At 40.8% G+C, this 21521-nt stretch overlaps 3 protein-coding genes across 5 annotated transcripts in view; 2 read left to right on the top strand and 1 right to left on the bottom strand.

The window, feature by feature from the left end:
• The first annotated feature begins 1599 nt into the window (after positions 1–1599).
• Positions 1600–6466, top strand: armt1 (acidic residue methyltransferase 1). Of its 3 annotated transcripts, none has more exons than XM_063901631.1 (5): positions 1600–1681; positions 3785–3890; positions 3983–4224; positions 4559–4724; positions 4926–6466. In XM_063901631.1, exons 3-5 carry the CDS (start codon positions 4028–4030, stop codon positions 5742–5744), a joined length of 1182 nt encoding a protein of 393 aa, XP_063757701.1. In that variant the 5' UTR covers positions 1600–1681; positions 3785–3890; positions 3983–4027; the 3' UTR covers positions 5745–6466. The 3 variants fall into 3 exon arrangements, with proteins under 3 accessions (XP_063757701.1, XP_063757699.1, XP_063757700.1); XM_063901629.1 differs by lacking the exon at positions 1600–1681 and adding an exon at positions 2791–3408; XM_063901630.1 differs by lacking the exon at positions 1600–1681 and adding an exon at positions 3625–3664.
• A 1266-nt stretch (positions 6467–7732) lies between these two features.
• On the top strand, positions 7733–18383 carry esr1 (estrogen receptor 1). Its single transcript, XM_063901627.1, has 9 exons — positions 7733–8733; positions 9616–9830; positions 10725–10841; positions 11340–11521; positions 11651–11804; positions 13862–14000; positions 14880–15013; positions 15736–15919; positions 16459–18383. The coding sequence occupies exons 1-9, from the start codon at positions 8297–8299 to the stop codon at positions 16745–16747; spliced, it is 1851 nt and encodes a 616-aa protein (XP_063757697.1). The 5' UTR covers positions 7733–8296; the 3' UTR covers positions 16748–18383.
• Positions 18384–18433: 50 nt separating this feature from the next.
• syne1a (spectrin repeat containing, nuclear envelope 1a) overlaps positions 18434–21521 on the bottom strand; it is a 114093-nt gene continuing 111005 nt past the window's right edge. The window contains exon 148 of the mRNA XM_063901626.1: positions 18434–19836. Within this exon, the coding sequence (XP_063757696.1) occupies positions 19554–19836 (283 nt within the window). The 3' untranslated portion in view covers positions 18434–19553. The remainder of the gene's footprint in view (positions 19837–21521) is intronic.

The following is a 21521-nucleotide window of genomic DNA, read 5'->3' as shown; positions in this document are numbered from 1 at the left end:
ATAAGATTAGGAATTCGCACTGTTTTAATGTTGGTTAGCATACAATGTAACATGTATTAGTCTATTGTGCCAGTATCAAAGCATGGATGCAGCCTTGGTGACGAATACATTCTCATAGTTTAACAACATCTATTGACTTCAACCCTTTTTGACCTTACATAGTAATAACACTCATTTTGATTATGAATATTACAGGGAAATTAAAAAACTATATACAAAAAATAAAAGTTCCCTATACTACCAAAAAGGGTCATTAAAAATACTTTTCGACAAGCTTTCTAAAATACAATTTGGATCTGAACACATTTTCCTCTTTTACGGATTTTTGTAATGATTTTATTCTTTTAGTTTTTGATACCAAAGGTGCAGTCTGACAAAAAAGCAACACTTTTTCACACTCGAGTTGTGCTAGTTTTAAGGGGAAGGGTGAAATAAACTGATGCTTGTTGCCTTGTTTTTTTATTACACAATATATTATAATAATCTGTTCTTCAGACAATATTTAGGTCATATTTGGAATCATAAAGCACGGTGATATTCATAATTACTGGTTTGTAGTTAACTATAGTGTCTTGATTCTTTGGTCAGACCGTAACTGTGTTTTCTTTAGTTCTTTAAGGATACAATTAATACCAAGCCCCCCCCCCCTAAACTGATGGCAAAATCTACATAGGAAAAACATTTGTTTTTCTGTGAACAGCATAACAGCATGTGAGTTTACTCGATGAAACCTGTGCATACTAACTTGTACTCTGTAAAACAGTTGTTTTGTATGTGAAAATAGTTATTACTCCTGCTTCTTGTAGCCTACACTCTAGGGTCTTTGCAGCTGTTGATATATGCTCCCAAAAAAAGGGTTAATGCCAAAAAGGCTGGGAATATTTCTACTCTAATGGATTTTTTATAGAAATAAGTCCTAGAAGAGAGAAGCAGTGGACGGCTTGGAAAACGATTTAACCTAAACCACACATTGCATAGCACAGGAAGTGTAGGAGGACCTTCGCACTCATGCACTTTGGAGTCACATCAATATGTTGTCATCAGATGTTGCCCTAGTGTAAACACCAATTTGTTTTCAGACCTGTCATTACAGAGTTGCATTTCGGCCTTAGGACAGGGAGTCCTCATGAATACCAGACCAGGCAAGTTGTAACTCTGAAAACGCCTGCACAGCTGAAAGAGAATAGGTCGAGAGTTTGTTAAAACAGAGGAGGGACGGGAGACTTGGGACAGTTAAGAAATGTCTATGAAGCAGAACCTGAGGAACAAACAACAGACCTATATCTGATCCTGTCTACAACTTTACTAAAACTAATAAGCAAATACAAATATTGGCCTGCAGGGGTAACAAATGTTTTACTAACAAAACATTGATTGAGACCCCTGGTGGAGCAGCAGTAGATGGTAATGAAGGCAGAACAAAAGCATGTTTACTTTGGTGAAGGTTTCACAGCAGGGATTTATTGAAAGAGGCAGATCAACTGTAACCATGCCTGCTAGTAGTTCTTATTAATGATACTACTGTACTGTACTGGGAAAAGTTATGTGGGTCTACTCCTGCCTACCTCTTTTCTCATGGCTTTTTCTATTCCCTCATAGCTCATTCAGAAGATACTGGACTTGACTGCAATTCCACTGATTTCCAATAACAGTCTGAATGAAATCGCTTTAAACGTAAAAGGTAAAACGAGATGTTCCATCAGATTAGACTAGAGCTGACACCGGGACACTATTTACACACAAAACATCTAGTTGCTCAAATTAAATACTCCCCAAGCCTACTTTTGCACGAGACGTCTGTGTGGTGAGCTGAAACACCTGTTTAAACAGGGCCTTTAACGTTAGCTGCCGCCCTCCCCCTCCCGTTCATGGCCTGTTTTGAAACCGGAGTGGTGAGTCACTCCTCTCTCGGTTTAGAAAAACAGATCCGGCCAGGCTGGGGCCTGGCGGGGGGATGGGAGGCCGGCGGTGGATGAACACCGGAGGTGGACGCAGCTGGACTCCCACTCCCAAGGACCCCACATCCTGACAACGGCCCGCCGTGTTCCCATAGTGACCGGGGCTGATCTAAAAGAGGGAAAAACCCACCACCACCAAAATGAATTGATATGCAGACTTTTCCCGCCTAGTTATTGTTTGTGCAGCCATCAATTGGTCATGTTTCTCAAAAAAGAGAACCAAGAAAGAAAAAAAAACTAACCATTTCCCAACTTTAAGATTGACTATAAATCTGTCTGTGAGTAAGTTACTTTGCTGCCATGATCATGTTTTGTTAAAGGGAGGAGGGGATCCCACAAAAAAAGCATTCTCGATTGGCTAAATTGTTTTAGTATTTATATTTATTAGGGTATATCCCATTAGTTGATGCCGATATATCAGCTAGGCTACCCTCACTGTAGTTCACACATAGGCCCAAAGAACAAAAGAACACAAGGTTGTACACAAATTAGACATGTTGATATACGTTAAATGTTTTTGCTGAGTGATTACATTTTATAACAGAACATTTATCTTTATATTTTTTTGTATACAATATAAGGTTACTTTAGATAACCTAGACAAACACAGGTTATATTAAAACTCTTAACTTGCTTGAATGCACTGTGCAAAAAAACTGTATGCGAATATTAACGTGTACTATCCTCAGTAGCCTGTTAGTCTGGGTCTCCAACTGTGACTCAGTAGAATAGCCTACGCTTTCTCCCACCAAAATCACTCTACCCCACTGCTTCTTTTTCCCGCCAAAACGCCTAGGGGGCTGTCCTCTGAGCGAACGGATGTCTCCCTGACAACCGTTGCTCTGGACAACAAGGGATGCTTGGGGGGCCGTTTTAACAACAGAGCCATGCGCAATGCGGCAGCACTTTCCACTCTGATATAAAAATACACTCTTTGATTTCATCCATCAACCCGAGAAAACACTAATTTAGATAACCCTAGAGTTGAGATGTGGCACGGAAAATAAGTGACAATAAATTAGACAAGACACAATGTAGAAAACCCTTGAAATAAATTCGAGGCTATACATGCCTGGGATGGATGGGAAGTGAACGTCACACGACTTTGCAAATTACACATTAACCGCTAGATGGTAGCACCGTATCCTAAATACAACCCAAATCTACAAGCAAACCAGGAAATAAATACATTGAATATACGATGTTTGATACCAGAAACAGAGGACGTAAAGCTTGATACAATCTGTATTGCACCATAACGTCCCCCAAAAGATGAACGTTTGGCTACTTTCGCGTTTACGAATAGTCCTCGCAAACCCCTAAACTTTGTGTCTGTCCTGGACATTTTATCGATAAAGTTTGAATTTGAACCGACTACCACTGCTAACATGATGGCGGCTGATCAAACTGTTCACGGAGTTCCTCCTTCCCTGTCTGCTAAAGTGGTTGGGTATGTTGACAGTTTTTCTTTCCCACAATATTAGATAAAATAGCTAATTACACTGATCAACGAAAATGGCTACATCACAGTTGGGAGTGTCGTGTTCGAACCAGCAGTAGCATTAGCTATTTGCTAACACATTCATTAAGCTGGTAATAACTGACTTTACACATGCGACAGTATGACGTTGTGTCAGTTTTAATACATTTGGTCACATCTTCGTTGCACCAACTAGTATCATTATTGCAGTCGAAATGTCTCCAAAGTAAGGGCTAACGTTACCTTCACTAGCTAGGATAATTAGCTTGCTAGCTTGCTTGTACACACACCTGCTGCATTATCAAGAACTGCCAGTTTCACATCAGTGGCCATTGTTTCTTTGCAGGTCATTTGCCTATTTGACTGTGAGAGACAGATTGCCCACCATCCTGACTAAAGTTATAGACACGATACATCGCAACAAAAACAAGTTTTTTGAAGAATATGGAGAGGTAAGATTTGTTATTGATCAGTTAAATTGGAGTTGTTTTCTTTAACTTAGTCTTTAACTATAAGGCTCTGCATGTGTTAAATGTGTTCACAGGAGGGTATCCAGGCAGAGAAGCAAACAATATCTCTGCTGTCTAAGATGAGGAATGAGCTGCAAACTGATAAGCCAGTAATACCACTGACAGACAGCCTGCAAGACGCAGAGTGTTGGAACCAGTATCTGCAGAAACATCAGAAGCTGCATGGAGACCAGGAGTCTGTCAGCTGGTTCAAGTCCCCATGGCTTTATGTGGAGTGCTACATGTACCGCAGGATACATGAGGCCCTCTGGCTTAAGTGAGTAGTAGTAGTAGTAGTGACTATTCCAGCTCTGTCTCCTGCTATTCAGTGTATGTCTTTTGGGATATGTACGATATCATTTATATTAATTTCCAATCCATATTTTTATCTAAAGTTAGTGAAATGCAAACAATGGACATTTTAGGTGTAATTTTCAAATCCAAAAATACATTGGATATTGCACCATTATAAATAACAATGGTTGCTCAATGATGTAAAAAACATATCTATTGAAATATTTCAGCCTTTGGGGAAGTAAATATATATAATGTTTGTTTCTTAATGCTGCGTTCTATTGCTCTTCATGTTTTTATTTTTGCTTTTATTTCAGTCCTCCCATCAGTGACTATGATGTCTTTAATGAAGGAAAGACTCAGAGCTTTTTTGAGTCTCAGCAGGCTGTGATGACCCTATGTACACACTTGGAGGGTGTCAACAGCAACATTGAAAATCTCTCCAAGAATCAACTGTTTGAGCATTTCAACAAACTGCTACAGGTAATAACCTACACAGTTAAAATGTAAAAGCTGCAACTTGAATTGTTCTCTTTAGTCTCATCTCTCTCATGGACCTCTTCTCGGTCCTAAAACGTGAACTGTCCATACATTCAGTTTCTGTATCATTTACTCAATTTAGGATCATATTGAAATACATTACAGTAGTTTCAGGTGTGAAACATTTTATTTGACTCTTTCTAGGTTTCTTTATGGGGCAACAAGTGTGATCTCTCTATCTCTGCTGGCCAAGACAACTCCCAGAAGACCAGTCCAATAGATTCCCTCATCAGCCTACAACCCTTCATCTTGGTGAATGACTCCAACTCGGTATGGTCAACTCTAATTTCTGCCCAGACACAAGGACGTTCAGAGAAAACCACAGTCAGAGTGGACATTGTTCTGGACAATGCTGGCTTCGAGCTAGTCACTGACTTGGTCTTAGCCGATTTCCTGGTTTCCTCTGGCCTTGCTCGTGAGGTCCATTTCCACGGCAAATCCATTCCGTGGTTTGTCTCGGATGTCACAGCTCATGATTTTCAGTGGACCATCCAGCAGACCATGGCGGCGAATCACAAGTGCATGTCAAAGATTGGATACCAGTGGAAGAGCCACCTGAAGGACGGTGTGTGGTCCTATCATGATCATCCCTTCTGGACACAGCCCCATGAGTTCTGTGACATGGCAGCTGATGCACCTGACCTGTATGCAAACCTGCAGGGGGCAGACCTGGTGCTGTTTAAAGGGGATCTCAACTACAGAAAGCTGACAGGCGACAGAGACTGGGATCACACAGTGGGCTTTGGTTCGGCGTTACAAGGTTTTGGGCCTGCGCCACTGTGTAGCCTGAGGACTCTCAAGGCCAACGTACAGGTCGGTCTGCAGCCTGGCCAAGCGGAGAAGCTTACCTCCCAAGAACCAGACTGGATGACGTGCGGCAAATACGCTGTCATTCAGTTCTACAGCTCAGGCGGAACAGAAAGACTGAGCTCAGGATCTCCCTGGGCACATATGGATTCATAAGAACATTACAGTAAGAAGTACCCTAAGGAGTTACCTTTAAGCCATAAGACCATTGCATTATTGAGGTTGTAAAAGGGTGTTTTGTTCCTTTTTAGAACGTTTTACTTCATCATGTTTGATACGCAAATGCACAGTAACAGAAATATCCTTAGTTTTTATTTGAACATATTTGTACCATGTCATACTTGCAATGTTAGCAATTGAGTCATAATGTTTACAGGTTAATGTAGATGCTGTTAACAATTATTGAGCAATTCTTTTTTTTCAGTGCACCAATACTTTTTTTGCATGCAGTGGAGGAGTGATGATTAAAGTAATTAGTTTTATTTTAATGCAGCTAGGCTCAGGTTGTTTAACTGTTGCACTCACTCTCGTTGATATGCATGCATAACAACATGCAGCCATTTTATATTCACCTAAACCACGTTCTCTCATGACTTTATGGCTAATTTAGTTAAAAAGATGTTAGAATGTTATTGGGGCAGTATAACAATAACAGTAAGCATGTGTACTTGTTTAGTTTAAAATGGCAACCAAGATTTCTGTGTAAAATGGATAAAAATTGATGTCTCTGTGCACACTGTTATGTCATCTCAATTCTCTTTGTCAGGGTGTCAGTACCTCAGAGGTCACGTTACCTGGATTCTTCTCAATGCTGCTGGGGTAAATGCAATCAGTTTCAATAATGGATTTATTTAATAAAGAGAATTGATTGACTGATACTTTTCCCACTGTCATACTTTACAGGCTGAGGGTTGGAAGATGTGGGTAATAATGACTCCATCAGAATAATCCATCAAATGGCTTTTTGTTATCTGGTTCATGAATCAAGATGGTTTGTTCATCTCAGTATATGTAGTGCAAAAAAAAAGCATTTTATTTACCTGTAGCCAAATATTGTGAACAAAACCACCTAATATCTGGACCGATGTGTCAGTTTAATTCTTCACCCGTGTGACATTTTCCTCATTGATATATTAGTTAGGGTCGACATCGCAAACAGCTGGTAGTGCTGCTACATGCATTTTTGGGCATAATTAAGGCTACTCACATGCTTTGTGAATGTGGTCTGTCATAAATATCAAGTCAATTATGGCAAGAAGGAACCCAGCATCTCAGGCCATTTAGGATATTTCGCGGTTTCCAATCTCACTTTCCTGTTTTATAATGCAACAGTGAATCCATTTTTTCCTGGGGGAAATTCTAAAAAAAATATGTTTTATTAAAAGGGCTTCTTGTTTTCCACTTGACCTGACATGTTCTGAAAATTGGGCTGTTTACTTAAGAAAGATGTTGCACAGAGAAGGGGGAATTTTGGTCCCTGTGCCAAATGTTCACTCCGAGGGGGAGGCTGCGGATCTTATTTATCTTATGGATTTCCTGCATTACTGACTGTCCGCTGAACGTTTTATTTGAACATAAGTACATTGTATTTCAAGCCCTGTATTATTCAAACTTTTATCATCATTGTATTATTGAATCCTTAGATCTTTAAGGCATACGCACGGCTCATTTGCTTAAATGTGTTTATAGGCTTCTATTTCATCCCTAACTTTTAATCATTACCTGAGAGAGTAATGATTAACATGTCTGTAAACTTTTCCTAGAAATATCGCATCTTCCTTTCTGAATAAAATAGCACTCGAAAAATATTTTTTAAAGTAGTATTCTGTCAATTTTTGCGTAGTGCTAATCAAAGTATTTATTTGAGGTCATGTGATTACAAATCATTAATCTTCGGGGAATGATTATGTAATTATTGGCTGTTGGTATGAGATTTGACCTGCTTTGTTTGCTGTGTTATAGTGACCTAGAACTGGTTTGATTATCGATTTGGCTGCCTCTTTAATTTGTTTATCCTCTTTTTAACCTTTTCACTGATCACATTGTGTCTATGATACCAGCTATTTCTGAGAGGGGGAGAGAGAAGTCCCAGTGCTGCACTGCAAAGATCAGGATGATTCACATGTGAGAGGTGAGTACTGAGGTAGATTTTGGCTTTCTTTTAGCCACCTTTGTTTAAAACCACTGTCCTAATGTTTCTCATTTCCACAGTGATTTGATTTACTGCAGAGTCCCAGGTGTCTTCAATAATCTGGCTGCAAATAGATCGGTCATACGTCATGCTGATGGCGTGCTGAGGATCAGATAAATTAAACTGCTTACTTATAGTTTACAGATGTATTTTATCAGTTGGAAGAGAGTATAATGGTGTAGAGACGTAGGGCTTTTACTCTGCATCTTACAACGCATTAGAGGAGAATTATTAGAGGATAAGAAGGAAAGGCTCGGTCGACAAAAAAAAAACTGGAAGGATATTGGGAGGAGTCTTTTTGAATTCCTTTTTTTTAGTTTGGTAAGCGGAAGCACAAAGCTAATAGGGCAAAGGGACTGTAACAATAGTGGATCCTTCAAGTTGCTAGTTGGCTTTATTAGAAGAAGAAAATAGAGAGAGAGAGAGAGAGAGAGAGTAGCACTCGTCTCCACTCCCCCTCCCAGCAAAGGGGAGAGCAAGTCTAAATCATGTTGCATATCAGTGCTGTTGTGCTGTGATGTTGCTCAGGCAGAGTCCGGTGCAGAGCAGGCAGCCTTGTGGACCAGCACTCAGACCCAGGATCAGCCCAGCCTTCACAGAGCTGGAGACCCTCTCCCCGCAGCGTCCCTCGCCTCCACCGTGTGCCCCCTTCAGTGAGATGTACCCTGAAGAGAGCCGAGGGTCTGGAGGGGTAGCCACTGTGGACTTCCTGGAAGGGACCTATGACTATGCTGCCCCAACTCCAGCCCCGACTCCTCTCTACAGCCACTCCACAACTGGCTATTACTCCCCTCCTCTGGACGCCCACGGACAACCCTCGGATGGCAGCCTTCAGTCCCTGGGGAGTGGGCCAACTAGTCCTCTTGTGTTTGTGCCCTCCAGCCCCCGACTCAGCCCCTTTATGCACCCACCCAGCCACCACTATTTGGAAACCACATCAACTCCCGTCTACAGGTGAGGGAATACAAGTTTTCTTTATCACCATGTTGGAGGAAAAAGGGTAATGTTGTGCACTTGCAAAAAGTGATATTTATAAACTCAGAATCAACAGGTATGAATCACGACTGTTATTTTATTTTTTGTATCATGTGCAAAATCATTACTAAACATCAGTTGACATCAGAGTCTAATCATTTTTTCTCATGTTTTTTTCCCTTTCGATCGTGATTTCAATACTAAATTAAAGAATAATCTCAATTAAAAACGAAATTGTAATTTTCTTTTGTATGTTATTCATGTATGTATTTTATCTACTGACTTGGTTGTCTCCTATTCAGTGGCTGTATGGCATTTTGCTACATAACTAGCTTTAATATCTTTCACTTACATATTATGGCATTGGCATTGTGTTCAGTCGTCACAGTTGTAAACAAAAGTAAATTATATAACTGCATTATTTTAAAAAATATATTTTGCTTTACACAAAACATTGCCACTATCTCCATAGAAAGGATCAAGCATTGCCCTGGTGTCTAATTCCAGAGATTAAGGACTTGGTCTAAGACCTTGAAAAAAGAACAATACGTAATAACAACATAAGTGCACATACAGATTGCTTCCTGCCTCAGGTGGAAAATAGGAGTCTTTTTTAAAGATATAAGCAAATTCAAGTTGGTATCGTAAAAGTGAGTCGTTGCCAGCTCAATGTTTTTGTGATTAACGACATTTATTAGAGCAGTTTTTGACTTAATGTCCAGAACTATATTATGGCAAGAAAAACAATATATATTTTATTAACCTCCATCTGAGATAATTGTCATTAGCTTTTATTAAATCCCTTAATAAATTATACATTTGAAATCATTCAACTGAGCTGAAATCCACCTCCTGTGGCAGGTCCAGTCAGCAGTCAGTTTCCAGAGAGGACCAGTGCGGCACCAGCGACGAGTCATTCGGTGTGGGGGAGTCAGGGGCCAGTGCCGAGGCCAGGGGGTTTGAGATGGTCAAAGAGACACGATTTTGTGCTGTGTGCAGTGACTATGCTTCTGGGTATCACTACGGGGTGTGGTCCTGTGAGGGCTGCAAGGCCTTTTTTAAGAGGAGCATCCAGGGTAGGTACTCTGTCTGCTTCATACATTTGCAGTGGACTTTGTGAAACTGGCTAATAAATAAATAAAAACAGTTTTGATGTGAGCCAACAAATTCATATTTAATGTTATTTATTCAGGTACAGCTTGGAATTAAAAAACATCTGCAATGTGGAAAACAGAAGTTTGTTTTTTAAAGCATAGTGATGTATTATGCTTATTACTGAGTACACTCATGGTAACAAAGTGCCTGTAACTTCTATAGAGACGTAAACAGTAAAACTGCAGCTTTCTCAAGTAGAAAACAGGGGAAATGTCTGTCATTAATGGAGACATTGTGAAACGGAGAGATTTTGAATGAACGGAGCAGATATTTTAAATGTTTTAAATCACAATTTTGTGTATTGATTTTTGGTAAGTGTTTCATCAAAACGAAAGAAAAATATTGGAAGGATTAAAAAAAAAACAATTAAAAAATAATTGCTTAAGAATTCAATATTGAAAGATTAATTTCGCAAACAAATCTGACAAGACGATCTGCGGGTTACATCTGAGGAGATATTAAGCTGAATTCAGCTTGGTGCAGAAAGGGATTTTTCGATCAATATTTGTGACAAATGTTTGCATCCTTGTGAACAACCTAAATGTACTGTTGCCTGGGCAGATAGAAATGTAATTTGCTGGCTTAGTCAGGTTGTGATATAATGCTTTGGCAGTTTAAGTCTTTCAATGGAGGCCTGGTCATAAGGAACCCAATAGTCTCCATGGCAATGAACAAGCCAAGACGCCACATTTTAATTTTCTCTATCTCAAATCCATTTAAAATGGGAATAGAGTGTCCCTCACTGCTAAATAACATACATCTGAACTGAACAGTGGAGTGGGGGGCTTGAAGTAATAGATTTTCTTTCCTTTCAGGTCACAATGACTATATGTGCCCAGCAACCAATCAGTGTACTATTGACAGGAATCGGAGGAAGAGCTGCCAGGCTTGCCGTCTTAGGAAGTGCTACGAAGTTGGCATGATGAAAGGAGGTAGGTAGAAACACCAGGAAACTGCAGAGTTTCTCTCTGAATTTTGAAGTTGTTTTATTTTACATCATGTTGTTATGTGCTCACTATGGCTTAAAATTGTAGCTTACTTTTGGCTGAATCTGTTTTATGATTCATTTTTATTTTTCACAATTTAGCTTTTCTGTATATTGTTTGTATTGTCAGCAAAATAAAATGCATTGATTACCCTCAAGTTTTGAGAGGATGGACACACTTATCAGCATGCAGGTGAATGCAGATAAGCTTCAGACAAACTTTAACATGACCTTGAAGAGATTTCCTCTTAAGGAGTCCAACCACTGATTAAAACACACCCGCATTTTGTTTTCATACTTCTTGTATTACACAGGCATCCATATAATCTGGACTGCTGGACCTAGCATTAAAATCAGGAGGTTATGTGTGAGCATTTGCAAGAAAAACCGCCCAAACGTGTTTGTGTGTTTTATCTTTGCATTAAACCCTTGCTCTTTGCTCAAGGTGTGCGTAAGGACCGTGGCCATGTTTTGCGGCGTGACAAACGGCGGACGGCCACCGTCGACAGAGACAAGGCCTCTAAGGACCTGGAATACACGACTGTACCCACTCAGGACGGGAGGAAGCGCAGCAGTGCTTGTGGTGGAGGAGTAAGATCCACACTGAATGGCATGCCTCCTGACCAGGTGCTTAGTCATGTAGAGACATTTGTAGTTTCCAAGGAGAAGTCATCCGAAATAAACGACATAAAGCATCGTCTGAATATTATTAGCGAGTGGTTGTTCAGATTTCCTGTTCCTCTGCTGTTTCCTCAGGTGCTCCTCCTGCTCCAGGGTGCGGAGCCTCCAATACTGTGCTCCCGTCAGAAGCTGAGCAGACCCTACACCGAGGTCACCATAATGACGCTGCTCACCAGCATGGCAGATAAGGAGCTGGTCCACATGATTGCCTGGGCCAAAAAGCTTCCAGGTACTGCACCAGTAAATACTTTCAACTCTATTAAAGCATTTCAAACTATTGACTGTATAACACAGTGTAGTCTTCAGACTGTCTGTGGGTGTTCAGCAAAACTATCCGGTACAAATGCTGTTAATGGATACCAAATGTTTCCCTGTTTGTAAAAAGTGAGATTTTTGTACCTTTTTTTACTATCAACATTTTTAGATTTGTGGAAGAATTGCATGTTTGGACGATCGTGTGGTGAGAACTTCTGAATCCATTGAATATTTAAGCTCTGTATTTTGTGGTTGCTAAGTTTTATATAGCTATGATTATACTAAAGGTCACAACACATTTTTATGCCATAAGGTCAAGTTTATAAAAAAATGACATTTCAGCGAAACTGCTACCACTGGGGAACATATGATGCAAAAAAACTGCATGGGATTGGTTTACATTTGACATGTCTGTCTTGTCTTGTGGGTATCCAGAGAACCCATTTTCATTCAGAAATCTCTTAAATCAAGGGAGCCCTGTGAGTAAAGCTATGCCCGTTTTTCCCTCCCCATTATTTTGGACTTTGTTGCTTGGACTCCAACAGGCGAGCGTTACGTGGTACATACCAATGGATTCCTAAAACGGAGCCCACTACAGCCAAGACTATTCAGATTTGAAAAGTTCAGGATTATAGGATTCCTAGATAAAGTGCAAACTTTATTTTCTCCTTGCTGTGACATCGTCTGTCTTCAACCAACAGGGATAACTTTAAATGTAATCAAATTCTTGCTTTTGCTTGTAGCTTTGAACGAATATTTTCAGAGAACACTGCCAAGGGGAAAGCAGGTGCACAACATGTGAGTCAGGCTCTGCTGGAGCACAATGACATTTCCTGACAAATTGGGAAATATTATCAAAAGCTTGGAATCATTGCCTGTCTTAAAAGGTATTACAACTCGGTGCGTCACTAAAAGCCCAAAGGCACACAGTTTTAATTGCGAGGGTCCCAAACAGTGTACAGGGGGACAATGGGAGTATTGGCTGTAATTACATATGAATTGAGACAGCTGAGTGCCAGTGATAAGGCCACAGAAGGGAGCAGAGAGATTGCAGATGGTTTCATTTAAGTGCTGGGAAACAAGGGCTTTTTCTGAGTGTGATGAAGGTGCACAGAAAACATTTAACGCAGCCTGCACCCACCGCTCCAAGTGATTAGCACTGATGACACCTTTCTACAACAGATTTCTCTCTGTTTGGATCTGGTCTTGATTCAAAATAATTGCTGTGGTCAGGATTGAAAACATGTTGTCCTTGGGGACGGTTTTACAGAGTTGAGGTATGAGAAACTTTAAAAGTTGTTAAATCTCACGGTCAGAGTGATGATGATACTCACACGCTAACGATGTCGATGGCAGCAAGTGAAAAGGCAATTACAAGATACAGGCTTCTGAAAAACCGTCCCAGTGCCGCCTTCATTGTCAATAAACACGAACATCTTGTAGAAGAAATGGCCTAATCCACACGGCTCCAAATTGAAATACAGTGAGAAAAACTGCTATGGTGTGCTTATTCATTTATTTGAGACTAGGGTTGAATGAACCTTCAACATTGTATTTAAAAGTAAGAACATTTGTGGCAACACTCTCTAACAACCAACATTAAATAGTTGATTAATGTTTTGTTGAAAGTAGTTTAAATCTCAAGGGACGATAAATGAGATATAAGATTTCAAAACGATGACCATGGTGTTACAAATATCTGCTTGATAACGCTGAGGCCTGCGATGTTGCATATGAAGTGTTAGAATGTATGCTCAAAAGAAACATACATTAAAGTTATTATTAGTACACATTCTTTATTATAATTTTAATTGTTTGTTATTTTTAATTAAATCTTGATAAAGCTTTTGTTGATAATGTGCATTATAAAGTGTAACATCCTTTCCATTCATTAACAGATATTACCATGAGCTTTTTTCTGTTTACTTTTGGTGTTTGTTTGGAGCTGTTCCATCACTGTTATTAAATGTGTAAAAGTGTTCATTAATAGAAAGTTAAAACAAAGGTGTAAATTCTTCTCTGGCTTTTTAGGTTTCCTGCAGCTGGGCCTCCATGACCAGGTGCAGCTGCTGGAGAGCTCGTGGTTGGAGGTGCTGATGATTGGGCTCGTCTGGAGGTCCATCCACTGCCCTGGAAAACTCATCTTTGCTCAGGACCTCATACTGGACAGGTAGCAGGAACCCCCCCCCCCACCACCACCACCTCTCTTTACTTTTTCATCTCGCTGCGCTTTTCCTCCCTATTTCTCTGCCCATCACTGACGCTCACACAGATCTTAGGAGTGACACATCAACATTGTAGATTTTCCATTTCACACCTTGGCAGCCATTGTGCCCACCCAACACGCCCTCTATAGAGTGGGAAACTAATCAGGAGTTCCCCACAGAGAGGATAACAGCCTTTCTCTCACCTGAAATACCCCTCATCATACATCAGAGCCTGGCAAACAAGATAGAGATTTAATCAAAGACTCAATGCAAGAAATGAGGGAAGAGAGTTGACGGAGCAGAAAAAGCTAAGAGAGAGGACAAAAAAATACAGATGCAGGGAGACATGAGACATGGATTTCTGCTTTGCAGGCACAGTCTGTTCCCTACGTTTCCCCTGTGTTCAAAGTAAACAAGCTGGCCACACCTCCGAGAGAACAAGAGAGGGAGGAGGAGAGGGCTGAGGGAGACAAGCAGACAGACAGAGCTTTTACCCTCTGATGGTCCTGTTTGATTCAAAAGTGTATTACAGAGTATTATCTCTGTCCCTGTGTGAGTGTCCTCACCAATTGGACATGATGACTAAATGGCTGTGGGTCAGAGTGTTTGAAATCCCTTGGCTCTGTGCTATCCAAGTTTATCTTGCACTCCAACCACTGGATATTATACAAGTGGAATGTTTCCTTTTGGATAGCTTAATGGCGGCCGATGAAGTCAGGTGTTCTTCTGTCGCAGATCAGAACAACGCTATGTTTATATGGTTTTCGAATTCAGAAGAAAATAGAAATTCCAATGTGAAAAAATAAAATTCCTTCATGATTTTTAAAAATTCTTCTCCCCAGGAACGAAGGCAACTGTGTGGAAGGCATGGCGGAGATCTTCGACATGCTGCTGGCCACTGCTTCACGCTTCCGCTTGCTCAAACTCAAACCGGAGGAGTTTGTCTGTCTCAAAGCCATCATCTTGCTCAACTCTGGTGAGGCAATTGTCTGTGTGTGTTTTAGGGTCAGTCAACTCCCCGGGAACATTTTATAAAGAAAAGTAATGTCAGCTAATGTATTTAATTTTAAATGCCTACACAACTGCCTTAAAAGTGCTGTCTAGTAATGAAAAAAGGAGGGATTACATCATTTAGAAAGAAAAGACTCACATCCAGTTGGTTTATATTACTTCATGATGCGTCCGTGATGCAATAAACACACTTATCTTGTGACAAAATGTAAGAGAAATCGTGCCAATTTGAGAGTTTTGAGCACATTTTGAAGATAATCGAGATAGTTTGGTGATTTTGAAGCTTTTTTTCCTGGATGAGATGATGTTTTTATATATTTCCATCCCCCCCACAGTTTGTCACAGGTTTCCATTTTTGTTCTAAAATATTGAACATTGTCAAACTACACCCACCGAGGTGAGGCTCTGAACGCTACTCAGATGCATTAGGCAGCAGCGTGTACCTGCAACATGCCCGATAACTGTTCCCATGACAACTTGAGGCAGCACAGAAGGCTCAGTTTGTCCCAGAGATTGAGAGATTTTACATGGGAAATGGAGCAGACTGAAATACCAACAGGATGACACACCTGGCCCAGCTGCTGGAGCCGGAGGACCGTTTGATTGCTGATTGGGCGAAGTGCTTCTGCGATGGACATGTGTGCAACTTGACAAACTGCAGTAAGCTAATGTTCTTCTCTCTCTCAGGTGCCTTCTCTTTCTGCACCGGCTCCATGGAGGCCCTCCACGACACGGTGGCAGTGCAGATCATGCTTGACACCATCACAGACGCTCTCATACATCACATCAGCCAATCAGGAGGCTCGACACAACAGCAGTCCAGACGACAGGCCCAGCTGCTCCTCCTGCTCTCGCACATCAGGCACATGAGGTGAAATCCAATAAGAACAGCAGCCTTTTGTTTTTACACGGTTACAAATGTTTAGTTTGGACATGATCTGTTGAGAATCAGGATTCAGATATCCACAGTGTTTCTTTGGGGTGATAGGAGAACTTATATTCAGACTTATATTACTTTTTTCTTTTCACTGATGAAAGTATAATAAGTCATAGTACAGTATGTCGAAAAAAGAGATAGTATGTGCAAATTTGGAGTATAGTTCGTTATAGACAAGTCATAAAAACACAGCTGATTTGTAGACAGGAGAAAATAGAGAGAAACACCGGCCTCATTACATTTATTTGCTTGGCAAGATAATTCTCCAAAGAGTCATAAATTAAAACCACAACTATAAATTATTTATCAAAAAGCAACTTAAGGGCCGAAATCTCAATACAAACGGTTGCTTGAGAACAACAGATGTAGGTTTTCCAGGAGGTATTAGCGCATGCAGTTATAAAATCTAGCAGAGTTTCCCAGATTAAGGGACTGAATCTCCAATTCCTCCCTTTTGTTTAAACGCCCTGCAGCAACAAAGGCATGGAGCATCTCTACAGCATGAAGTGCAAGAACAAGGTACCGCTGTACGACCTGCTGCTGGAGATGCTGGACGCTCACCGCCTCCACCGCCCGGACAGACTCGGTCAGCCCTGGACGCAGGCTGACGGAGAACTTCCCACCACCCCCAGCGCCATTGGAGGGGGAGGCAGCTCCTCTTCAGGAGGCGCAGGACCACGAATCAGCAATGAGAGCGCGAGCAGAGCCCCGACAGTCCTGCAGTACGGAGGCTCCCGCTCTGACTGCAACCCCATCCTATGAGAGGGAGAGAGAGAACTGCCTGAAGGTCTGAGCTCATTATTATGGGTGATGAGTGTAGAGCAGAATGAGAGGTGTTGTGGATCGGGCAAAACAAAAAAAGGTTTATTCATTTCATGATAATTATTTAGAAATGAAGTGATTTTCTAGTTGTAGCTGTTTAGGGAGGAAACTCCCCTTTGCACTGCTCCAATTCACCAAAAATATGAGCTCAATGCAGTATCTGTGACTTAGTCAGTCTTTACAGTGCAGCTTATTTACACAGCGGCAGGTGTTGGGACGTGTTGTGGCACCCTGTTAGCTTTACAGTAACGAGCAGCTAATTTTATTATTCATTTGACCAAAGTGCACTTGCTCTGGGGATTAAGGGGCTATCGGGCATTGTTTTTACTGTTAAATATTACGATTATTACACACTAAACTAAGATAACACTGTTTCAGATAAATGTGTAATTTATTGTGTTTTTAAATTCAACGATTTTGAAGACTAAGCATCAGGTATTGTGATTTCACACCAAATGTTAAACTCCGAAAAATAAGTATAAATTAATGAGTTTGAAGTGGTTAAGGATCTGTTGAATTAAAAATGCATGAAAAAATACTGAACACAAATTTGAAGGGAGCCAAGTTCATCCCCCTAACCAAGGTGTGTGTGTGTGTGTGTGTGTGTGTGTGTGTGTGTGTGTGTGTGTGTGTGTGTGTGTGTGTGTGTGTGTGTGTGTGTGTGTGTGTGTGTGTGTGTGTGTGTGTGTGTGTGTGTGTGTGTGTGTGTGTGTGTGTGTGTGTGTGTGTGTGTGTGTGTGTGTGTGTGTGTGTGTGTGTAAGCTGATGCATAGATGTTGTGTTGGTGCAGTTGTTCAACATTTTCAAACACTTAAAGTGGTTATTGCTCATCAACTATTCATTGATTACAAGTTTTATTTGGCTGGATTTACACACCTTCAAAGAAAAAAACCCAAATTATTAATATATTATTTCAGATATTGTAAGAGGTTGTATTTGGATTTACAGGCCAGGTATTTATCAACTGCTTTACACTGCTTGTTTCATTATAAAATGTCAAAACATTGTGCAAAATGAGTCAGAATGTACTCAATGTTTTTTCTGTTCCATCTGTTCATGCAACACATCCATAGTCTATGTTGTGGCTAAATATGTGATTGGGAGGAGGTCTCAGCAATTGCATCAGGGTGACTTATCCTAAAATGCAAATATGCCACTCAAATGGCGAATAAGTATCCAATCTCCTGTTCTAAAATGAGTTTTGTGTTGTCTTAAAACTAAGAAACTGCTAACAGGTTTTTCAGCGTTTTTGCCTTAGAAATATCTCGTCTAAAATGTGTGGATTTATTTCCTGCTGATCGCCTTATCCATTTGTTTTAGCTGTCATTTTTAAGTCAAAAGATGCAAGCTATTTAAATGCATGTTACCAGGGTACAAATGTCTAATAAACACTTAGCGTTACACTGTAGTTGTTTTGTTTAGAATCTTTTACCTGTGCCAATAAGAAGGATGAAAAAGCCTCGATACAGGATCAAAAGAGAATGGATTCGGCCCCTTTAGCTGTGAGTGTAAATCCAGTCAAACTGTCTGTCATTTCTTTACTGTGAACAAAAAATAAAAGCTTTAAATGGGAAAATATTGTTTGTCGTTGTTGGAATCTCAAAGTAAAGCCCAAGAACACAGAAGTAAATATTTCATGTTTTATTATTTGCAAAGAGTATTCTTCATGAAGTCAGCATTAGCAAACTGTACATACATAAATAACCATTTTAATATTTCATCATTTTTTACAGATTTTGTTTTACCAACGCAGTGATTCCAATGTCATCACTGCAGAACAATGATCGCAGTTATTACAAAGCTCACTGTTTGCTGTCGCAGCCGTCTACTAAAACACTACCAGTGATTGTTTGGCTTTCTTAAAAGCAGGGGACTTTCAAGTGCATGCTCAAACAGAAAGGTAAAAAAATAACTGCCTTTATAAAGGCATTTTAACAAAAATATACAAATCAGTTGAGAGCTCATATCTTGTTTTAAAATATTTGCCCTCCTTGATTAAATACTGAAATTAAAAACAGGAATTCACGAGTTGGCATTTGGGGAAAGAAGTCGGCCATCTTGGCTGGACGGCTTCAGTGCAGTACCTTTGACTCGGCTCACATCAGTGCTGTAGGTTCAGATTTTTTGCTTTAACGTCACTTATGTCGACTTCTTTTCCAAATTCAAGCAGAAAACATCGGTTCATCCTTCAGAAAACACTCCTGTTTCAGTCTTTACACGCGAGTAGTTCTTCAAATGTGTCTTTTGGAACAAACTTCCGAGGTTGTGAGTGATTGCTACTCAAACTGCAGGTCCAATGTACAATTTAAAGGTACATTACCCCACTCAGGGCGTTGCTTCATCAATACTTACAATCTAATAATTGATTGAACGCTAAATAAATAGTAGCAGCACTGGATATCATGGACAAAAAGCACGGTGGACTTTGGCTCCCAACTTACATACAGTATATAAATAGTGCTTTGTTCTCATTGATTTCTCAGGTTTGTTCAGAAACTTATAAAATAATATACACATTTGAGTTAAAACTGTTATTTGGAGAGGGAGTCTCCAGATGAAGCTCCATGTACTCTGGAGGGGGGTTTAAAGGGTTGAGGTGGGTGTGCAATGTTAGTGAGGGAAGGCTTCATATCAAAAATGAGTCACTTCATAATGCAAAGAAGAGTTTGTTGCTTTAGGGCACGGGGTGAAGAGGAGACATTCAGTGGAATCTGTGGCAAAGCAGCAGGTAGATATTAGCTGCTTCTCATATGGGCGGAGGTCCATTGGTGTAGCGCAGCATCGGATGGAAGGAGCGGGCGAAGTTGTTGGCGTGGTGGCAGCTGTAGTCCTCCTGCGTCATGGGCACCAGGCAGGCCAGGCCGATGATGAAGAGGAGGAGCAGCTGGACGGGAAGCGCAGCCCTGAGGACCCGCAGCAGGAAGGACTGGCCTTTAGAGGAGGAGGAGGAGGACGAGGACGAGCAGACGCCGTCCTGGAGGTCAGAACGGGAGGAAACGCAGCCAGCGGCGCCGGGTGATTTGCTTCGGCTGCAGGAAGACACAGAGTTAAGTTAAACACAGCCGAAAACAGACCTGAGTTCACTAGTGTTTGCAAATCATGGTTTGTAAAAAACACTCGATAGCTTTTCCAATTGAGTTAATATTCAAGGTTCCTGTGCTCGCATAAATTCTGAAAAACGCTCCAACCTCATGTGCTTGAATCTGAAGAGCATTATGATCAAATCAAGACTTTTGAAGTTCATTTTAAGTGTGTCATTTCTGTATTAATGCATGACATGATAAGGCCAGTCGACAATCAACAGAAATTCAATTGGCAGATATTTTGATAATTGATTTATCTTTTAAGTCATATTTTAAGCAAAAAATGTAGCTTCTTTAAGGTGTGAGTTGCCGCCTTTCTGAGTTTTACGCTTTTATTCCTGTCAATTTATACACTGAAGGAAAACTGAGAAAATATTGCTAGTTACACTTTCAAGTGGGTTAAAATAAACATGTTTGCAAAAACTATTTAACCCATGTCTCACAGGAGAATAAGGACTGAACAAACACTCAACAGGAGGGAAAATGCAGACGATAGATACAAAAGTTAAGAGAGATTCACAGTCACAGAGTTGAACACAGAAACACATGTACAGCATACCTGCACACACACACAACACACACACACAGACATACTTTAAAAACAGCCATCACTCGTAGATATGCTGTGTCTCACTGGAGGAAACGCTCTGGATTTAGAGCTGAGTGTGTGAGAGTTCAATGCCACGTCTGGTCCAAACAGACGCACGAGAAATGCCAAATGCGTCTCTGGAGATTTCCACGTTTCAAGCCAAGACTCGAGGGGAGGAACAGCATGTTCTCTCAGCGGCTCATTCACCAGGAGGCTGCAGGAGGGTCAGACACGCCGACACTCCTCCAGCCTCGCACTCTGCAATATTCATTTAGCCCTGCTAGATGCTAAAATACGGCTGCTCAGAGCATCGTGTCTGTGTGTGGCTGGTTTTAGATTCTGCAGCCCATTCATACGTGATAGAGTCCCTGCTAGCCCTTATATAAAGGATGCTACCAGGGGGAAACACAGACATTATTTCTTCCACAGTAAGGCGAGACCAGTTTAGGCTGAGTCTCCACCAGGCCTGTGTGTTGTTGTTGTTGGCATGTAATGTAAATCATAGAATTCAGAAATGACAGAGGTGGGTAATTTAAGAGGTCTGGAAAGGAAACAGGAAAGAAAGTGGGAGTTAAGGTAGAGGGGGAAAGACGCAGGAGTTATTGCATCACATCCTGCTTTCAACTATGACGAGAATGAAACGGGAAGAAAACAAAGAAAGATAAACAGAGCTGAAGGAACAGAGCCAAAGGGGGGGGGGGGTCAGATAACGCCATCTAGTGGGCGAGGAGAGGGCTGCAGTCACTCAGAGAGGAGAAGCAAAACGTATGACAAGGCCATATTTCATGATGCCATTCAAAAAGCAGCAGGCCGAAGAGAAGCAGTGGAATAAAACATTTAAAGGAGGAAGGGAGCGGCCTGATGAAGGCGGTTCCCCACTCGTTTAAGAGCTGGTAACATGGTCTCTAGAATGAGGAAGGATCATGGAACGCAGGGTTAAAGCCTTAAAACTAATCAATTAAAGGCTAAATCATCTAATGATATCTTTTACAGTTAGTCTGATTACATTCATTGATTTGTCTCAAGGGTTGAGTTTATAAAA

This window comes from Eleginops maclovinus, chromosome 15 (assembly GCF_036324505.1).
Source record: "Eleginops maclovinus isolate JMC-PN-2008 ecotype Puerto Natales chromosome 15, JC_Emac_rtc_rv5, whole genome shotgun sequence".
In the NCBI taxonomy this organism is placed as follows: Eukaryota; Metazoa; Chordata; class Actinopteri; order Perciformes; family Eleginopidae; genus Eleginops; species Eleginops maclovinus.
Note: the sequence above shows the minus strand (reverse complement) of the source record. Positions and strands in the feature narration are given on the sequence as shown.

Excerpts from the sequence above, each read along its gene's own strand:
- esr1 (XM_063901627.1), top strand. The coding sequence starts at position 8,297 with ATGTTGCTCAGGCAGAGTCCGGTGCAGAGCAGGCAGCCTTGTGGACCA. Across the intron at positions 14,001-14,879 it reads CAGGACCTCATACTGGACAG|GAACGAAGGCAACTGTGTGG; the intron begins GTAGCAGGAACC and ends TCTTCTCCCCAG. Across the intron at positions 15,920-16,458 it reads TCGCACATCAGGCACATGAG|CAACAAAGGCATGGAGCATC; the intron begins GTGAAATCCAAT and ends AACGCCCTGCAG.
- armt1 (XM_063901629.1), top strand. The coding sequence starts at position 3,347 with ATGATGGCGGCTGATCAAACTGTTCACGGAGTTCCTCCTTCCCTGTCT. Across the intron at positions 3,409-3,784 it reads CTGTCTGCTAAAGTGGTTGG|GTCATTTGCCTATTTGACTG; the intron begins GTATGTTGACAG and ends GTTTCTTTGCAG. Across the intron at positions 4,725-4,925 it reads ATTTCAACAAACTGCTACAG|GTTTCTTTATGGGGCAACAA; the intron begins GTAATAACCTAC and ends GACTCTTTCTAG.